Raw genomic sequence first — 20925 nt, 5'->3', positions numbered from 1 at the left:
GCAAAGGTACTATTGTATGCTATATTGTACAAATCTTCATGTTGAGTGATTTATGAGTGAGTTTTTCTCGAACGAATCGTGCGTGTTTGCGTCAGTTGGTTGTAGGTAAGCGTTGTTGATTGATCCATCTGTGATTTTGTGGGGAATTGTGAGCAATTGGTAAGGGCTTGTCGATTCAAAAAGATTCAATTTCGAAACCTTAACTAAAATATTATATTATTTTTGTGTTACCTAAGCTTTCACTATAAAACCACTGGGCCAATCGAGATAAAATTTCGCGGATAGATTTACAGATCTTCTGAGAACTTGGAAACAGTTGTAAGCTTTCTTTCGGGTTGGTAAATTAGAAATATCTCGAGTCTAATATATTTATTTTTAGTAGATAAAATTATGTTGTATTTCTTTATAAACACGCTTATTTTTATGTGTCATCATAAACAAAAAAATACAACGTGATAAATATTCTGTATCAAATTCTAGCTGAATCATAAATTGTGTTGAACAATTTGTATGCACGTAGTAAGTCTTTGTAGCGATAGCAAAACAAATTGTAGCAGTAATGAGTAATTGGATTAGAGCGGAAAACTCAATAGACGACTGTTTTATTTGCGTTATGTCTTTATTATGCATACATTTGTTCGTGGAAATGTTTTGTTCTATAAAGAACAATATTTTGTTCAGAGCTGTTTGAAAATGCACCTTATTGTTTACGTATAAAGTTTTGTTTTAATTGTCAAGTGAATTTGGCTTGGTTAATGATTGCAATCCTATTTGTGGCTTTCTATTTTAGAACAAAGGTTCATTACTGAAGAACTTGTCATAATTATAAATCGTGTAACATCAAAATACAAAATCATCCCTCTTGCATTACCGAGTAAGTAAAATACATAAAACCTCCTTGACTTACAATTCAAGTTGACCAATATATCCACTTGTTACATGTCATAAAAGACACGTATAAAATTTTTGGTTAACGCTAAATACACTAATTTAATCACATGAAGTGACCGACGATCGTAAAATGAAGCGGTCAGTTTAGGGGAAGGGTTATAGAGAATAAGGAGGATCACACACTGCCACAGAAAACACGCTAGTTTTGTAAATCCACTGAAGTATGTTAAGAATGTGAAGTATGTGAAATGCTGTTGTGTGTTACGCTTCTTATCGTACTAAAATGACTTGTTTTTCATTTGACTTGATTTTTCATTAAGAAAAATAAATATTACTATTTGTAATTAAAGGGTTTTTATTTTTCAGTATGATTTCCAATTTGAGGTAGTCGCTATCTAAATCAATCACAATAGAAGCCCATATAAAAAAAAAAGATTATAAAAGCTAATCATCAACGAAATATCTAAACAACTGCAAAAATACTCTCAGTTTCACGCCTCAAAATAGGTCACCCAAAACCACATCTTCCAAAACGATCTAAATTAAACACGACGACCACGACACGTCCATTAAAACAAAACAAAAAAATGAAACATGTCCATTCATTCTACTTCCTAAACAATCAGACGAGAATCGTATGAAAATTCCGCACATCCAATTTGGAACAATGTCCACGATATTACTGAAATTCCTACATACTAGCTTGTACCTGAAGCTTGTTCTATATATCTAGAAATACATATATGTATGCGGTTTCCATTGTCCATATATTCTGAATTTGTGCGACTGGAATTATCAGGAATATTTTGCTTGAATAGATGGTTACCGATCGATGTTCGATGCAGAAATATCTGAGGCTAATAATATAAACAAAGAAGGTTTTAGGTTAGAGAGGAATTTATGTAATTTTGCGACTTCATAGTGGAAAGGATTTGATTAGGAAGTAAGTTGTGCTCAGTTGTGCGCCATTGTTTTTAGTTTATGCACCAGAAAAGAAAACACAGTTAGGTGTGTCAAAACTCTTGCTTTTCTGGGCACTAGAGATTTTATACTAACACATATCATCTTTATTACTATCCGTATTCAAAATACGTAGATGGTTTCTCAAAATGCGGTGGTACATAAGCTTCTAATAAAAGGTTAGTAGACCTTTTGATTATGATTTTTAGCATTCAACCTCTATTCAAAAAGCGATCTCTTCTGAATAATAACGTATAGTATATCGATGGGCACAAAGCGTGTGCTGTGACAGCTCGTGATGATTAGTTCCTGGAAAATCAGAACATAACTTTGGGCTAAAATTACCAGCGACTAATATTCGAAAATGAAAAGCATTTAATAATCATTTCTGGGAACTATCTAACACTGGTTTTGCCTAAAGAAGCGTTCAATGTATGCGTCAGTATTTGGTGACTGTAATAGAGCAAGAGGCCTTTTCAATACGCCATTTTGAAATGATTAATTGGAACTTCGAATTTTGGTCATTGGAACTATGGATATTCTATATAAAAGATTTTACTGAATAGCCTTAAGTTCAATATTACTCCCATGTTCAATCAACGTGGTGCTAAATAAACTTAGCCTCAGAATAAGTAGTTCTTGATGAAAAACATGTCTACTACGATGTGAAGATTAAAATAATAATACAACACACAGGACATTCCTTTTAAATTAGCCAACGAAAAATAAGGTTCTTTAACAACGTTCCAAATTATTATTTTTGATAGCTTCTTTGCATAACCAACGGCAAAATCTCCATCAGTACCCAGTAGGAGGTTCCAAAATTTTTACATAACCCAACATTCATGACGTCACGAGCACAGCTGGGCGAGACTTTAGCATTTATGCGAGCGACGTGAGCTCTATAAAGATGGCGGTTAAATTAAATTCATAAGCATATACCGGGTTATAGCCGTCAGCAGTCGATACTGCGGGGGAATCGGGGACTTTTGAACAGCGACGCTAATTGCACTTTTGTATTAATTTTTGACGTGTATTTTTGTATGGGGGTTTGGGGACTGTGTTTTCTATGTTGCTGACTGATGGTTGTCGTGAATGGGGGGCGTTTGGGAGTCATTGGACATTTTGTGCTATGAGGCTTGGGGGAATTGATATTGCAAATTACGTTGTGCATTTTTATTTTATCTGTGACGTTACATTTTATGTCAAAAGTGTGTTTTTAAGTTCTCTTTTTATGTATTACATTTTGCTTACAGAACGAAGCATCACTTTTTCCTCATATATTATAAGTAGTCAAATAAAGTTTTTTTTCGCTTTACTGAACTGCGTATTAATTTAATAGCAACATAATTAATGTGTGAAAATTAAATAAACTTTAAGGCTCGAGCAGACCGGATGCGTATTACGCGCATGGTAATGAAATGTATGCAGGCCACACCGCTTGCGTAACGTAGACACGCGCGTCGTTACGCAAGCGGTGTGGCCTGTCTCATACATTTCCATACATTACAACTCATGGTTACGCCGTAACTACGCGCGTGACTACGACGTGGTTACGCATACGCATCCGGTCTGCTCGAGCCTTTAACACAACCTTTAATTTCCAAAAATCCAATTTATACCAACTCTACTAAAAAAAATATCCACTGACTACATACCTAAACATAAAATAAAAAAAAGATTCAAAAGTATAGCGTTACTTTAAGCGTTAACAATGAAAATAAAACCCTAGTTTCGCAGTAACGAACGAATTTGCGTTGCCAACTTAGTATTATATTACACGTACTTTATACACCTATTTGTTCAAATATCGTTTCAGCTTACTTCGTTTACACAAAACGAGTTCACAAGGCTTCAGCCGTAGCCCCTTAAAATGAACAATTAGGGCGAAATATAACTTCAAAATATATTTTTATTTTTAAGATTTTTTTTTTGCGAACGTGTAAGGATTCCGTCTCAGGTTACTTGGAATGAAAAGATTTTTTAAGGCTTGCTCGACTTTTGTTTACGTAAACAATGATGGAGTACGTTAAAAAATACTGAGTTACTCCGTTGCTATGGTTACTTGGTGAATGTTTATATCAACGGTCGCTTACATTGATACCCTAAATTAGCTGTTTGGGGTTATACACATTTTTATAACATCAGATGGGGGACCTTTTCTAATCGCATAGTCAAAGAAATAGGCATGGAAAGGCAAGAATAGCAAGTATTCTAGAATGGGTATCTACCAGATAGTTTGCGGTATCAAAAACTATAAAGCATTATCTAATGAATGTCTGGTTGGCAATCTGGTTTTCAGCTAATCACAATAATTCATTTTTTGAAGTAGTGTCTAGACTTAATTTTGCAAATTACTTTTTAGTTTTACACTATCCTCTGCTCGCGGTTTCGGCTGCTTCATTCTGGTGATTGGGTCCAGATACCTACTGCAATAAATATAGCAGATGATCATATTATACTTTGTCAATCAGGATTGAATTAACTCATGCTCCTCACTAAACTACATAATTTACAGTACGAATGCTATCAAGCAACAAACATAGATATAAATATAGCATTAAAATTGGTTTATTAGTAGGTAACCTATTAAATTATCCACCGAATACTTAAAAATTCTAGTTTCTGACGAAAATAAAATAATTACGAAGAATCTTTATCATTATTAAGCCATCTTTTACATCTAGTCCGCCATTTATAATACCTAGACGGACTTTGACCGAGAATTTTTTGATGGAGGATAATATTCTGAAAAGAACTTAAGCCCTACTCTAAAGCTTTAGATATTTTATTACTTTCTAAATTTTCTAAATCATAAATTGGAATTGTATGTCTGCTTTTTTATTACTTTGTACAATTATTAGCTGCAATTATATTGTAATTAATTGCTGTACTTACATACCAAAATTAAAATTCAATTGTTATAAATTAACTATATAGTACATAGTAAAATAAAAAAAAATAATTGTATACTAGAAGCTTTATACCCAGTCTTTAATACATTCAGGCACTTATAATAATAAGAATGATCCCAGAATCTGACCTTCATACAATCTTAATATCACAGTTATGATATTACAGACCTAAGTACGCATAGACAAGGGACCCTCCTAATATTGCGTTGTACAACGACGTTTTTGATATTATTTCCCAAATCCCTTTGATCCTTGCCATTTAATGTTTTTTAATATCTCTTTTGCGACCATCTTTGAGGTGACAACTCAAAAGGTAATTCGATATTTCAGGTTTGTTTTTGATGAAAAAGGAAAAAAAATGCCGTCAAAAATCATATTCATCACAAATGTAAAGCCAAACTTGTTATCTCCAAACGCAATTTACACTGCATACCAAAAAAATGTACACAGCAAAACATATTTCTTCGTCGTCTTTACAAAATTGTCGAGTACTTCTCTCAAAATGTAGTCAATTTTGCGACATTTTTCTCATCATATTGGATGAAATTATGAGCTCGCTTCATCAAGTGAGTCGCGAGGTTGTGTTCATTAATTTTATGAGGCTAATAAACATGCTAAAGTACACTAAAGGTCATAAATTAGTACAACCTACCTGTGAATTAGCTGGGTGTAATTATTAAAGCGTAATGTGAACAGGGTGGGTGATATGTGTAGCCTGAAGTGTAATGAAGTATCGCTGCATTGTTTATATTGCAATCAAGTGTAAAGTTGTAGTATTAAAAATGTGTAGAAGGTCTAAGTGTAGCTTGAAGACACAATAATAAAACATGTTTTACTACAAGTTAAAACATTAATCTCACTCAAAAAGCAACAAAAGCATATCGCTTGGAACTCGAAATATTTATATTTAGTCCTAACCGAATTTTGCGGGCGGATTTTTTCCCTTTAATATCTAATATTTTGGGCACGTTCCGTTGTGAGTAGGCCAGACGAAAATTCATAAGTCGGCAATATGGCGGAGGCTATATTGAAAAATAGTTATTTAGATTATTGTTGGAATCATGCGAACAGACGGATGGAATTCGGAGGTTTTATTCGTGATGGGATTTCTATATCGGCGGTAGTTTTAATAAAATCGCCGCGAGCGTGAATGCGAATCTGAAATTAAATTATAAGGCTTTCAGGTGTAATTTTGTATTTTGTTTCTTTGTTTTGTATTTGAGTTTTGTCTGTGGTCTAATTTATTGTGACGGGAAGTCGTTCCGGTTTTGATAGTATTTATTGTTTTAGAGTATTTACCCCACAAGACACAGGCCTCCTCTCGTTCAGAGAAGGTATGTTAATCAACACGCTTGCCCAAGGCGGATTGGCTAATTCAGACGTCAGTTCAGGTTTCCTCAAGATGTTTCCCTTCACCTTTCCTATCATTGGTTTTCAAGATACACGCTGGTACCTAGTATTTAATAGGTTGTTCTTATTTAAAAAGCCTCTGATACAGAATACACTGCCTGGCCTAATTGGCTCAGTCTCCGTGAAAAATTAGATCCATCAGCTTTGCGGGAAAAGCTTTTATTTGTTCGCGAAGTTTTGTTTACTTGTCAATGGGAAATGATTTTATTAGTATAGGTAATGTCAACTTGTTGTTTTATTAAGGCTTTACGTGTAGGTTTATGTAAAATTTAAAGGGATTATTATTTCGGGAAGTGTTTCTTTTTTAAATATTCAAATGTTAATATCTAACTTTATCATTTATTGAATTTTAAAATGAAAACTAAAAAACTTCCCGTGCAATTTCTTAGTTCAATAGTAGGTACCTATCGAGTTGTTTGGTTATCCACAAATTGAAACAAAACAATTGTGACTGTTTCAGTTTTTAGCAATTTTCTTAACATTTTAAAAATAATTGCCCTTTTATTTTATAAGGCTTTACAAAAGCAAATTCTGTACTAATAATGGAAAACTATTCAATTGGTGTATTGTTTGCGTAGAAAAATATTGAAAGCAGTCCTGGAATTTTTGAATTCGGCCCATAATGTGCGTTTGTAGCGTAAAAATGTTCTGAACGAGGTCAAATGCGGCCGAAAATATGGTTATTGGAATATTTGGCAGCGGTCATTTCTAGTGGCATTTACTGAATCTTGAGCGCTCATGTAGTTCTAGTGTTGTGGTTTGTACAGACTTTATAGTGTCAGATATTTTTCAGTTGCATTTTTTCCGTACAGTAATTTAAGGTAGGCTAAGGATCTTCGAAAGCAATATTCTTTGTAAATGTTTATTTAGTTATTATTCCATGACGTACAAAAAAGGCTCAGAATTAAATAAATGTTACGTTGTGACTGTGTGATTCCCCGTTTATTCGTCTATTATACGGATCCATTCACAGGATTATAGAGGTATACTTTCCAAACATCAGAACTATCGACCAATCAAACTGGTGCATTTATTTTGAATAGTTGTAAAAATATTTTGCATTTTGTACTAAGTCAAAAATATTTTCCTTTGTTTCAGAACCCATCAAATGTGCAGATGTAGAAATGTAATACTAAAACTTCGGACCTCCCCAAAAATGAAGCGGCGATCTCTAACGACTGTCCGCGAGGAGTCACCACCAAAGTCTCTCTGCAGTGACGTCACAATTTACGTCATGGTGACCACGACAGCTGTCCTCAGTTACGTCAACAGCCTCAACGGGGACTTTGTCCATGACGATATACCCGCCATAGTGACGAATGGGGACGTGGTGGGGAGTAACTCGTTGAAGCAATTGTTTTTAGATGATTACTGGGGCATGCCGATGGCGGATGCTAATAGTCATAAGTCTTATCGGCCGTTGACTACGCTGAGTTTTAGGTGAGTTTTAGTTTGTAGTTTGTATTGTTTAACTAGTCAGAAAAACATTTTAAAACATTTCATGTTATTCGTTTAGGGAGCTTTTGTTTAGATTTTTGAGCCGCGCGTGATTCTACATAAAATATGAGCTTTAGAAGGATCTTATTTATTTAGAACTCTATTTTAAGTGTAAAAAACTGCATGGACGTCTAGCTATCGAAATTCAATGTGATATCGAAATGTGAGCTAGAATTATGCCTGAATTTTTGAAAATTATTTATGAACACACGGCCCGAATTGGATGACACAAAAAACTTGCTCTAGTTTGATATGGCATGTATGTCACTATAAAGACAATTGCCAATCGCTATTGGGTCAACACAACCGCACGTTAGCATCGAGCATCGCAACATTCACCAAATTGACTCGCAAACTGTTGTTCCAACGCAATTGTGCGTTTATTTAACGCACGTACCACGCAAGCTTGTGTGGAATAGACCTTATAATTACTGGCCAAATGAAACGTTAAACTGGAAATGGGTAATGATAGGCAGTTAGGCTACAGCTTAACAAAAGGAGCAGTGACTCAAATATATTATGATTTGAAATTACATAATGATAAATAGTAATAATTGGAATGTATTAGGTATGGTAGTTGAATCGTTTTGTTAATTTTCATGAAGTGTTACTGGAAGTAGTAAGTGTTACTTAGTTCCTGAAATTAACTCCTGTTTCTAAAAGATGCAAAAGTGTCCCTAAGATCAGAAAGTTTAAAACTATTCGAATGATTTTCACTCATAGTATCAATATAATATTTTGGACCTGAGAGATCTTAAACACAAATTCCATTAAAAACATCACATAAAATTCTATAAAAGCGCTAATATAATTCCTTTATAACGTTCAAGAGAAAACATCAAAGCTAGTTGGTTTGCGTAACATTATTGCTTCATATTTGAACTGACTGGCGAGCCGAACCCCTGCCAGTATTGCCAGTTTTGCCAGCAATACACCGTGCATGGCTTTTGCCATATTACATATACTTTTGTATGGCGGGTTCGTGCCAAGTTACAATTATGCGTGATTTTAGTCGTGGGTCTTACAGAATCTGGACTTGGTCATTCTAGGAGCGCTCCGTCGTCGTTACCTAAAGCTAGCCCCTGAAAAATCATAAATAACGCTCTTCATCCCAAAATGCGACATTAAACAAAATACCCAAAACAAGAAAACGAAAACCAGCTAACCAAACAGGTACATAAAAATAGTTTTTAATCCTTGCGTCCCATAAATTCTTACATAATTTTCCCTGCATTAGCCGGCCCGATAAGCCGTGCCCGGACAAAGCGCGAAGATACCACGAACCCATTATTATATGCGCGAAAAAACCGGCGAATGCTATAAATTAACATTTCGGTAAAGTGCGAGCGACGTTCGGATAAGGATGTCTTTGTGGCACGTGCTATCATGAAATATTAGTGCAGCCCTCACGTTGGGGCAAGATATCGAAGTTTTAGGGGTAACTGAATACTATTGTTCAGGGCTACGATTTGGATGCTATAAATAAAAAAATATTATATGCGTATGTATGTATATCGATGTATGTCGACTTTATTTAAATACCAGCACGACCCCTGTAAGTATATCTTACACGTTTAGACTTATGTATGAGTATACATTATGTTTTAAATGATAAATATATGACAGCAAATGTACTAAGGCCACTTTAACCGTTACTAGGCTACTCTAATAACTAGCTTTGGATAATATGTGTTAGTGAGTCGGCATTGTATTTATAGAATTAGAAATACTTTCGGCATGCGTTATGAATATTTCAAGAAAACCAATAAATAATTCAAATATTACTTAATTTCTTTCTACATTATGTTAAGAATAATATATTCAGTACATAAATAAAATCTTCAAGGGCAATTCCTACGAAGTTATTTCATCACGTTTTATGAATACTTATTATTTTCTACTAAATAAACATAGCATGTGGGCTACTATTTTTGCTGTGAGGACACTTATTCAATTGCTTTGTTTACACTTAGGAAAAGATGAAAGTTAGTTAATATACAACACCCTTATTACACAAATGATATTAATTGATTAGTTTATCTTCCTCTTCCTCAAGTTATTTGGGGTCAACGCTACCCGTTTTCCTTAAATTATTACCTATACCACAATAATTATTATTATACCTCAGTAGGTAATAGTTTTTTTTACTAAGTATATTTCAAAGCTTAGACTTGGACTGTATTATTAAAACCTGGACTATATAGTCTGAAATCACCAACGCGCATTGAGCAAGCGTGGTGATTAACGCTCAATTATTCTCAGTGTGAGAGGAGGCCTGTGCCCAGCAGTGGGACGATATAAAGTCTGATGATTATATCTCAAAGTTTGAAACCGCAGAGTAGATTGTTTGTCAAAGAAGATGCAGACGTTAAAGACCAATTATGACGATCAAAATTTAATTACATGACTAGCCATTTGTTCGAAATAACGATGTTAGTACTTAAGTAACGTAGTAAATTATCTAGATCGATACACGTGCTGTTATTGTTCAAGTTGATGTATCAGACCCAATCAATCATGCAGCGAATGCTTGATTGGTATATCAATTGTAAGGGACTATCAAATGCTCTATTGTTTGGCCAACTGTAGTACAAGCAAATTGGAGCTTGAAATTATATGTGGTTAGGGCTGTCCCTATTCTTTCATGAAAAAAACACTCTTTTTAATATATTTTTTTAAGGTAAAATTGATTCTAAGTTTGTTTTTACCTGTTCATAAGCTTTTATTTTCCTATTAACTTAGAATTCCGCTTAGAACCATATTAACCTATTTTTTCCACTCATGTTTTCTTCACAAGAATATAATTAGTGTACCTACATAGTTTTACTATTATACATAACTGGCAGAAAAATTCAGACCATCTTCCGAGCATTTTTCCAACCTACATTTTAACGTGCTATCCGACACAAAGTCATTGGTGTACAATATATACTTAGAAAGTACATACAAACTTGGAAAAGTTGCATTGGTACTTGCCTGACCTGGAATCGAACCCACGCAATACAAAAGTCGTAGTACTTGTAAGCTTTGTAGTAACAATAATTTATTAATAGTAGGAATGTTGTAGTGAGTAACAACCCTACATCTAACATTAATTGCGTTGTGTGGGCAAGTTACTTATATTGTTAGGCCACTAGAGTATAATAAAAATATATTGTTTGATGTATATTATAATAAAAAATAAACATCATTTGCTCGGCCTACTTCTAATTAAGGATCGGCTTATACATATTTAAATACTTATGGTAATGTAAAGGTATTCTCACACATTCTAATAAAGTGGTAAAATATTTTCTGAATTAATTATTTTTGTTGTAAATGACCAAGTTATTGGTAAACTGATTTACAAAAAAATATTTCGAGTGCACACTGGAAACAATATACACATATAGTTCTTTTTCAAAGTCCCGGTAAATTTTATAACAAGTCAAATAAAACGTTTTTCCCATTGACTTAATAATCATAAAGCAAAATAAATACACGAACAGTAAACGTCCCCTTTATGTCATTTTTCAATTTCCTGATTTTGGAATTTGAAGCATTTTTGGCAGTTCGTAAATTGTTCCTGTCATTTTTTCATGTTCCAGAGTTTTGAGTCAATGTCTCACGTTAACAAAAATATTCGATTTATGAGTTTTACAAGCAGAGGTATTTATGAAGCCAGAATTTTAATTTCGTTTCGAAAGACTGCCCGTTTAAATTGAACGAAAATTTGATTTCTTTTTTTATAATTTTGCAATTTTACGACACACTTCAAGAGTTTGCTTAAAAATATTTTCATGAAAGTCAAAAGTTTGTCATTTTACCATCAGCTCTATAATTATAAATTGGTGGTAATAAGCTAGCTAGAAACTGAAAATCAATACTTATTAATTTGTTGTAAGTGGTGACAATGTAGGTAATAAAAATAACTTTCCCAATAAAACATAATAATATCAAAGCAAAATAAAGTAACAAATTAAAACTGCACACCAGCGACTAAGTACAAAATATTTTCGCTAAAGTTTAACTACCACAAAACAAACATAAAACGTATAACTTCACTAAGACTATGAAAACAAACACGAAAGCGGCCGAAATCGGATTACACGGGGCGCTTTTCAGCAAAAACCAATAGCAGGGACCAACTAGTGCCGCCCGTAATAAACCCGGGAACCGGGACGGAAACGCGGAATTAAAGGAGCCGGAATACGGGACGCGGCGACGGCGCCACGGGGTTTTCGGTCCTTTTTATATTTTGTACAAGCTAGCTGGAGTCGCTTTTCTTGGGGATTGTGGCGTAATTTATTTATTGTTTTACAACTATGCAGCTAGTTTTGCAGGATGCTTGTGAAGGTATCTTGTAAAAGAAGAGGTTAACAATGGAGGAGATTTTAACGAAATCTTGCTGTTTAGTTTAAGTTTATTTATCAGAAGGTTTCATTAGAAACTACGTTATGATCACGAAATAATATAGAATTTTTAAAAGCAAAAAAAAAAAAACTAGCGAACGCAAGCTGATGTCATCGTTTATTTACAAGTCACACCGTATTTTATTTAAACTATTCGCTCTAAAACTAGCGGCGAGCTCCGAAAATCCCGACCTTTTCAATATCCCGCGGGGCAACCATCGTTCCGGAAAAACTGCGACGTTCCGGGAATATGGGACACGCGACAACACTACCCTCGAACGAACACCCAAGGGGCAGACGTATAGAGGTCGTGTAATCTTATTTTTTATAGAAACGTGAACATTTCCTTACATCTGATAGTGTGAATGTCGGGGTGTGAGATAGAACTTTATCACTGTTTTTATTGATAACAGTGTGTGAAAGGCTGTAGAATGTTATTGGTATTTATTTTTCGGCTCGCATCAGCCTCGCTGAAGCTTTGTATAGAAATGAAATTGATAAAATAGGTTAATGCTTTAAAAGCATTTGTGTTTGACACTGAATGTTTTTTAGAAGGATAATACTGAAAACACTGTGTTGGATAAAACCTGGATTACTATGACAGATAAGCTTTATACAAAATTTATGATGAAGCGCGAATTTTTCGGACCTCAGCTTTAGACACTATATTTTACACAAACATCTTTATTTCACAAAGTTTCAACCGCCAATAAATAACGCAGACGCCCACGTTCCAATTTCGAAATCTGACGAATTTACTTCATAACTTTAGCGAAATAAACGCTTCATAAAGACTTTTTTCCGAGCTAACAAGACGAAACTCGATTTATTTATTACTAACAGGAGCCTTGATAAATAGCAACTTGGGGTATGTGCCAACCGCGCAAACCGATCGAATTAAAGAGACCACGCTCCGCAGCGGTGCCCGAATAAATTGGCGTGTATTAATCTTTGTCACCTAATACTCCGTGAAGTTTGCTTGATGAATTGTTGTGCACCTGATGTGATGATGAGGAGATCGTAAACTGAGATTATGTCTGAGTGATTTGAAGACTATTTTTGATTTCATATTATGGTTTCCGGGGTCCAATGTTAAATTGTAAATGTTATATTAATGTACTCGACTGCAACTCGATATTTATCGCGTATATAAATGTTTTAATGTTTATAAAAGTGATTTTAATTACTACGTGCCGGTATTTTTTATAACTTCAATAAAATATACAGGATGTGGTTTTAAAAGCACCTTTTCTAAACTAGAAGAGTTTCATAAAGTTTTTCTTAATTAACTATTTTATGTCAACTTTTAGATAATTTTTGTACAGGAAAAACTTCCGCGAATTATTACCAGGTCTCACAAAATTATGATGTTACCATTAATAATCTATTAGCTAAAAAGATATAAAGCGACAACTCGGTAAAACGATGGGGTTGTCCCATCGTAAACTGAGATTGGACTTTGAATAATTTGCCCACAATTTTTGTCATGATTACGTCGGAGTTAAAAGGGTTGAAAATAAAAATACCGTAGGTACATCAAAATTATGATGATATTGTAAATAATTCCGAGGTCAGTGGTTAACTGAGAAATAAGGATTCGTAAGGTTTCTAGTGCGAATTCTAATTCACAATAATTTCAAAATTTTTGAAACTCTTGTGAATTGAACTTGGTGAAAAATGTACTACATAATTATAACACTTATCAATGGAATAAACTTATATGTAATTAGATAAGACGTAATTATCCTACTAATATTATATACGCGAAAGTTTGTACGTATGGATGTATGGATGTATGGATGTTTGTTACTCTTTCACGCAAAACCTACTGAATGGATTTTAATGAAACTTTACAATAATATAGCTTATATGTACATCAGAATAACACATAGGCTACAATTTGTAAACATATTGTTCGAAATACTAAACCTGCGCAGATGAAGTCGCGGGCACCAGCTAGTTTAAAATAAAAGTTTTAATATCCTCTAAATAAACAAGTACTAGTTTCACTTAATTTTTGTAAAAGCCTTGGTAGCTTATGCTTCATCTGACGACATAATTGAATAAACGTTCCTTGTATTCAATTAACATACGAATATAATATATACGTTCTTGCCACAATACAACATTTCCCCAAACAATCTTATAAAATGAAAACCGAAGTCCCGATGCGATCTGCATACAATTTGCAACAAACCGCACGCTTATGCTGCGTACACACTATGTGATATCAATGTTCAATGCTACATGTAATGTGACATGGTATGAAATAGTTTGCATAGAATGAACACTTCCAGTGCACTATAAGTGTATTACTTGTAAAAAGACAATAAATGTACCTTCTATCAAATATTAAGTTTTTATATCTATACTAATACATATAATAAAGTTTTTTTTATTAGTTTGTTGGTTTGTGGCGTAAATGCTATAAAAGGACTGATTTGAAAAAAAATTACTCTGTTAGAAAGCTAGTCTTTCTCCGAGTAGCGTAGGCACATGAGTGAAATGGCGGGAAATAGCTATGAAAGAGTTTCTAAATAAATGAATCTAACCTGACTGCGTTAGTAAGCAGACGCGTCTTATAAAAACTGTACTCCCATCAAGAAGCTAATCCTTTTGAGAAGAGGCTAAAAAAGATGACCAAAACGATACACTGAATTTAACATATCTTCCGTCAATATACACACAGCATTACGCACGCGATTCGCGGTTTACGTTATAGGTCGTCCGGAACGCGTCCGATGTGTGACCGTGTGTGAAATCCGTAACGGACAATAAATAAATAAATAAATAAATAAAATACATTTATTTCGGACAACAAAGATCCATAGTGTTGTTAGTATTACATATAGCTTATATCCTAATGTTAGTAATTACAAGAAAAATAAAAAGCATGAAAATAAATTAATAAAGGAATGATCAGACAGGAAGGACAAGTTTCCTATCTAATCACCCTCCGCACAAAACATCTTATATTGGGAGTATAACTCTCCGCAATAGCTCTCAGAATATAGTTGCGACTACTCCGCATTCTGCACAGCAGCGACGCGGTCTTTTTACGCATTATGGCTTGAAAACCATCTGTGTGAGACTTTGCAAACATCTCCGACGCGCTGCAGAAACGGGGCAGTCGCAACAACATCCTGAAAGCATTATTATATTGAATGCGCAGGACATCCAGCGATCTTTTGGTGTAGTTAACCCACAGATTACTCGTGTAAAAGCTCTGGCAGTATGCTTTAAAAAGTGTAACCTTTACAGTATCCGAACAACGAGCAAATCTACGCGCCAACATATTACCTCTGACCGCCAGTGCCCTACGCTCCCTCTCTATGTCCATATCGTCTTTAAGGTCTTCAGTGATGAAATGTCCAAGATATTTAAATTTCGACACTCTGTTTAAGCTAAGGCCATTCAACTTAATAACATCTGGAACAGAATCTGGATATCTACCCGCGGCCTTAAAGACTACAAATTCACTTTTGGTCACATTGTAAGTGAGTCCGTGTGAGGCAGCATACGTCTCACAAACTTTGAGCATGTCCCTGATTGCCCCAGCAGTCGGGCCCAGCAGCACCATGTCATCCGCATAGCTAATGTTGTTAACGCTGACTCCGTTTATTTGACAACCCACACGCATGCTGCTGAGCTCGGTGATGAGGTCATTTACGTACAAATTAAACAGCCTAGGAGATGTCAAGCCACCTTGTCTCACACCGCATTCCAATTTATACGGTAGGGACAATGTGTTAGACCATCTCACCTGATTAATTTGATGGGAATACCAGTACCGCAGGGTCTTCAGTATCTCAGCAGGGGCACCCCTGTCCCTCAACTTCTCCCAAAGCACATCATAAGAGACAAGATCGAAGGCCTTTGAGAGGTCAAGGAAGCAGGCGTACACCGGCGTCTTACGATCGGTATAGTATTGAACAGTATGCTTGAGACTTAATATAGCAGTTTCAGTTGAGAGTCCAGGCTGAAACCCGAACTGTGCTTCATGAAGGGTTAAGATATTTTTCAAACTTGAATCAAGCAGACTGTCCAATACCTTCGCCATAATCGTCGCCAAGGAAATTGGACGATAATTACCCTTATTCGATATGTCCCCTACCCTGTTTTTAACGATGGGGACTACAATGGTTTTCATTAGGTTATCTGGAAGGTATGAGTGGCGTAGGCACATTGTATAGAACAGTGACAAGACCCTCGGCATGTGAACTCCTGCGTATTTCAGGTGTTCAATGCTAAGTCCATCATGACCGGGGGACTTCCCCCTGCTCATTCCCTGTACGACGTTTTTGACTTGCATGGCAGAGAAATGCACAAGTGTCTCCGCCTCCCCACAGCAATTCTCAGTGTCAGTAGTAGGAGCAGAGGGACCAAGGGGAGATTGCACTTGGAAATGTTCCATAAACAGGTTTGCAATATCCCCGTGATCACTCTTCCCCCCCACATTCACCGCGAGGCTAGGCCTATAATCTAATTTACCTGTGGATTTCCAGAATTTACCAAAATTCTTAGAAGCTCGCTGTTCTGTTAACATATCCATTTTAATCTGCTCTTGGTTATTCTGGCACCATTTTAAACGACTTTTGAAAACTTTACGAGCCTCTCTCATTTGTTCGTAAAAACAACCATCAGTTGGACGTTTTTGTTCAATCCAGGATTTAAATTTAAGCCTAGCCTCGCTGTGAGCCTTGTGGACGTGTTTATTCCAGCCACACAAAGATCTGTACTTTCTGGGTCCATTGTCCCCCTTCTCTTTAGATTGCTCAGCTGCCTCACAAAGAATGTTCACAATCCGATTATACATCTCATCTAAAACAGTTTTATGTTCAGCCAAACTGCATGACCCATGACTGCACTCTATAAATTCTTGGGGGAAATCAATATCGCACAGTTTACTATTGCACAAACACTTATACCTATTAATTTCTGAAAGATTTCTTTCACCCCATATAGTCGCAGCACGGGGCACAGCCTGACTCACCAGTTTCGACTTAACTATGCTTAAATCACATACAATATATATGGGTAAATGATCAGAGTTATATACATCCTCATCTATACCTACATCCACGACAGTCTCCCATGCCGCCGAAGAAACTACACAGTGATCCAGCCACCTCCTACACCCATGCGCATCACTAATATATGTGTAGTAATTATGCTCAAGCCCTAGAAATTGTATATCGGCACAAACCCATGACTGCTCCGCACAGAAGCTAGTCAACTCATTATAAAAGTTTTGTTTTGGGTGCGCATTAAAATCGCCTAATATAAATACATTTTCAGTGTCAGAACTTTCTACGATAGCATATATTTCACCTAAAAGATCTGTAAAGATGGTCAAATTCTCCAGCGAGTCTGTTGGCATGTAGACAGAAAAAACAAGAATAGAACGCTCACCAATAACTGCCTTAATGGCCACAATTCGCTCACTTACACAGTCCACAACAGAAACTGAGTCAAACATACCTTTCCTCCAGAGAATGGCGACTCCCCCATAGGGTCTCCCTCTTAGCGGTCCGACGGTCGTATCGACAGCTGATTTACCAGTAAATTCAAAGTCGTGACTTATGGTGCCTAACATCAACACGTCATGAGGAAGAAGCCATGTCTCTTGGAGGGCTACAAGATCTGACCACGTACAAATTCCTCGAATGTTATCAATTGAGCGTTTTGCTGATTGGCAATTAAAAGTAGTAAATTTCAAGTTACTGCTATTATACATTATAAATATATATTAATGAACTTTAACTTTATGCTCTGAGCTAGTCCGATACATGAAATGTACGAAACGCCTAAAAGTAATGCCCTCCGGCCACAACTTGTCATTCAAAAATACATCTACTTTATGCTTTGAAACAAATAACTTATAAGCATTGTACTTTTTAAAAGACTTAACGTTAATCTTTTTCAAAGACACGCTCTCATTTGTTTTTAACTTAATGTACCTAATAATATCATCCTCTTGGGTGTCAGTACTTACGTTTGAGATTAACAATGGCACTTTCACATCGGCCGCTCGAAATTTAACATCAGGCTCAGGAGAAGCACGACCCCTTTGACTAACTAACCTATTCAATTTCGATGACTTATGTTTTACCAATGTCCATTCATTGTTTTGGTCCACTACTATTTGCTCACTATTCACATTGGATTCACATATACTAGAACTGTTCACTGTTTTTAATTCACTCGATACAGTTCCGGTCGACACCGCAGTCGCAAACGTCATAGTGGTAGGGGCCTCAATCGGCCCAGGCGCACACGTTGACAGCGCATTGTCTGTTTCACTCATACCCGCCGGCGCTGCGTCACTCGTTTCTGGGTCTGCAGATGTCGCGCTCTCGCTTGCACCCGTCGCAGCCGCTGTGTCTCTTTGTTTGTGTTTTTTCCAGCAACCGTCATTAGTGCGATTTATTTTAATTGATGGCGAATCTACCGAAACAAAGTTATTCACCATAGTATCAGATGTTTTTTGCGTAGATGATATCGGCAAATACTGCAAACCTATAGGGCCACTATCCAATGCGACACTATTATCCAAACAGGCACCCCTTCTGTTATTTACGTTGGTTTTAGGGGTACAGCAATGGTAGTCTACTAATGACGCACATTTCATATTTTGTATTTCGAACTTAAGCACATCAAACTGTTCCTTGGTCACCATACGCTCTTCTAAGACCTTGCACTTGTTTTGTAGCACTAAGATGTCCTTTAAAAGCCGGGTCGCATCGACATGATCAAAGGTCACAGGTGGAAGTTTATGTAATTCCTTGGCCACAAATATCGGAAATAGATCAGGATCTGTTGCTTTCATTAGACATATTATGTCGTCTAAATCCCTGGACATTTTTTTCTTGCCGTCTTTTCGACGAACTGGCATCTTCTTCGAAGTGGCTATCGATTCAAACAGCAAAGTTTTTGCTTTGACAATATCATCAGCTGTGAAGGATGACGTACACAACTGATGTATGCTTTCTTCATCCATGAATTCCAAGACATTTCTTAGAAACGCCAGAAGTTCGTTAATCACAACATCGCAGCTCACACATTTAACAGTTTTTGATGCCATTTTCTCACAATGAGTCACTTGTCACTTCGGCAAGCAATACGCGTACGCGCTCAGTCGAGACGTACCCGAGACAATGAGTTTTAGGCTAGGATTAGGGTTTCTGCCTGACGGATCGCTTGTGGTTCAAACTGTTTGGGTTTGGTTTGATTTAGATAGTTTTTGAAAGATTTATTGGCATGTACTTAATTATTGGAAAAAATATGTTTGTCAACGGGCAAGTTATAAAATAAAAGATGCTCGTAGGTAGGTAAAATTCGTATACAATTGTTATACTTTTTGTTCTGAAAATATTAGCTGATCCCTAAGGTACCACCAGAGTGCCAAGAGGACTACTTATTTCCCGAACCCTTATAAAAAGTAGCCAATTACTCTGACTGCCTCTTTCCAAGATAGCAGAACCAAAGCAGAAATGTTTATTACCTCTATCATCATCATCCTCCTACCCTTGTGTTGGGATAAGTTTTATAATACTTACCTGACTGACCACCCCTACTATCTATCTATCACCTAAACCCACTAGTCAAAATCAATTACCCAAAACTGCCATTCATTTTATCAAAACTGGTCTCAATTTCCATGTAATGACATGACCGGACCATGGACAGTCAGATCGACAGATCCCACTCGTTACCACATCAGATGACCGATATTTCGTTTATATTGATCGATGGTAATTGGCGACTTAGCGCGCGCAAACTGATGTGATTTGTGGTTTTGTTAGACTGATAGATGGCTATGTTTTGTCATCTTTGTTGTTGATAGGTATCGGTGTAATTAAAAAGAAACTGCTCCATCTGTCAATATCATAATCGTCATGATTTTTAGTCCACCTATTCCGTTTTCGGCCCATTTTCATTCAGTCATTGAATTCAATTATTTGGAAAGCCTCTTTTTGGAATTATTCAATATCAGCCATTTATATTGGATACGTGTAAAAATAGTAATCTCAATTGTTATCATGGCAAAACATCTAAAAAAGACAGTCAATTCAATCGTTATACACTATACCTACCAAAATTCCCCTCTCTCAAAAACCATTTAAAAAACGCTCAATTTGATCGATTCAATTCCATTAACCCTTGAAACAACTTGTTGATAATCGTCGAACAAACACTCGGGCTCGCCCTCAACTCGAGCAAAAATAGCATGAAAGCAAACGCACAAATATTGACGAGCTCTTACACAAAATACTTGGACGATGAAGACCTTTGAGGGGAGGACACACTGAGGGGATGGGAGCGAAAAATCTTGGTCGCAGTATAAAAATTGGAAAGCTTATGGTGGATGTTACTCTTGGTATAATTTTAAAACGAATTGTGTTAGGCGTTAGACGAACTGTCAATTGTGGATGCGTTATAGCTCGAACAAAATTCTCTGTTTTTGCAAAACTTTTGAATAGGTGAATTATGAAAAATTATGAATTACGAAGGGTCTTATCCCCAAAAAGTTCGTGATAGCTATCATAAGCAAACAAAATAAATGATTTTTATAACAGTTTTCTTTTAAAGACTATTGTATCATTCTGTTGCAATTATCAGTTAAATATTCTATTGCTACATTTTTAAACCAAATATAATTTAAATATCAACAAAATATCTGCTCACTCAAACGAAAACAAACGGTCTCAAAACCATCTTTGAAATGCTCAAAACATCGCAACATTCAGTACAAACGCACAAACCATAATCTGTATACAATAATAGAAACGTTTACCGAACCACCATAAGAATTTCCCTGACGTAGCCACGAGCCACAATGCGAGGTTTCTTTGGCAAAT

At 35.9% G+C, this 20925-nt stretch overlaps 1 protein-coding gene across 1 annotated transcript in view; it reads left to right on the top strand.

Annotated features, from left to right (window-relative positions):
- Positions 1-20925, top strand: part of LOC110374217 (protein O-mannosyl-transferase TMTC1) — a 113760-nt gene that overhangs the window by 36690 nt on the left and 56145 nt on the right. Inside the window, exon 2 of the mRNA XM_021331827.3 lies at positions 7275-7616. Within this exon, the coding sequence (XP_021187502.2) occupies positions 7285-7616 (332 nt within the window). The 5' untranslated portion in view covers positions 7275-7284. The remainder of the gene's footprint in view (positions 1-7274; positions 7617-20925) is intronic.

Source organism: Helicoverpa armigera, chromosome 10 (assembly GCF_030705265.1).
Source record: "Helicoverpa armigera isolate CAAS_96S chromosome 10, ASM3070526v1, whole genome shotgun sequence".
In the NCBI taxonomy this organism is placed as follows: Eukaryota; Metazoa; Arthropoda; class Insecta; order Lepidoptera; family Noctuidae; genus Helicoverpa; species Helicoverpa armigera.
Note: the sequence above shows the minus strand (reverse complement) of the source record. Positions and strands in the feature narration are given on the sequence as shown.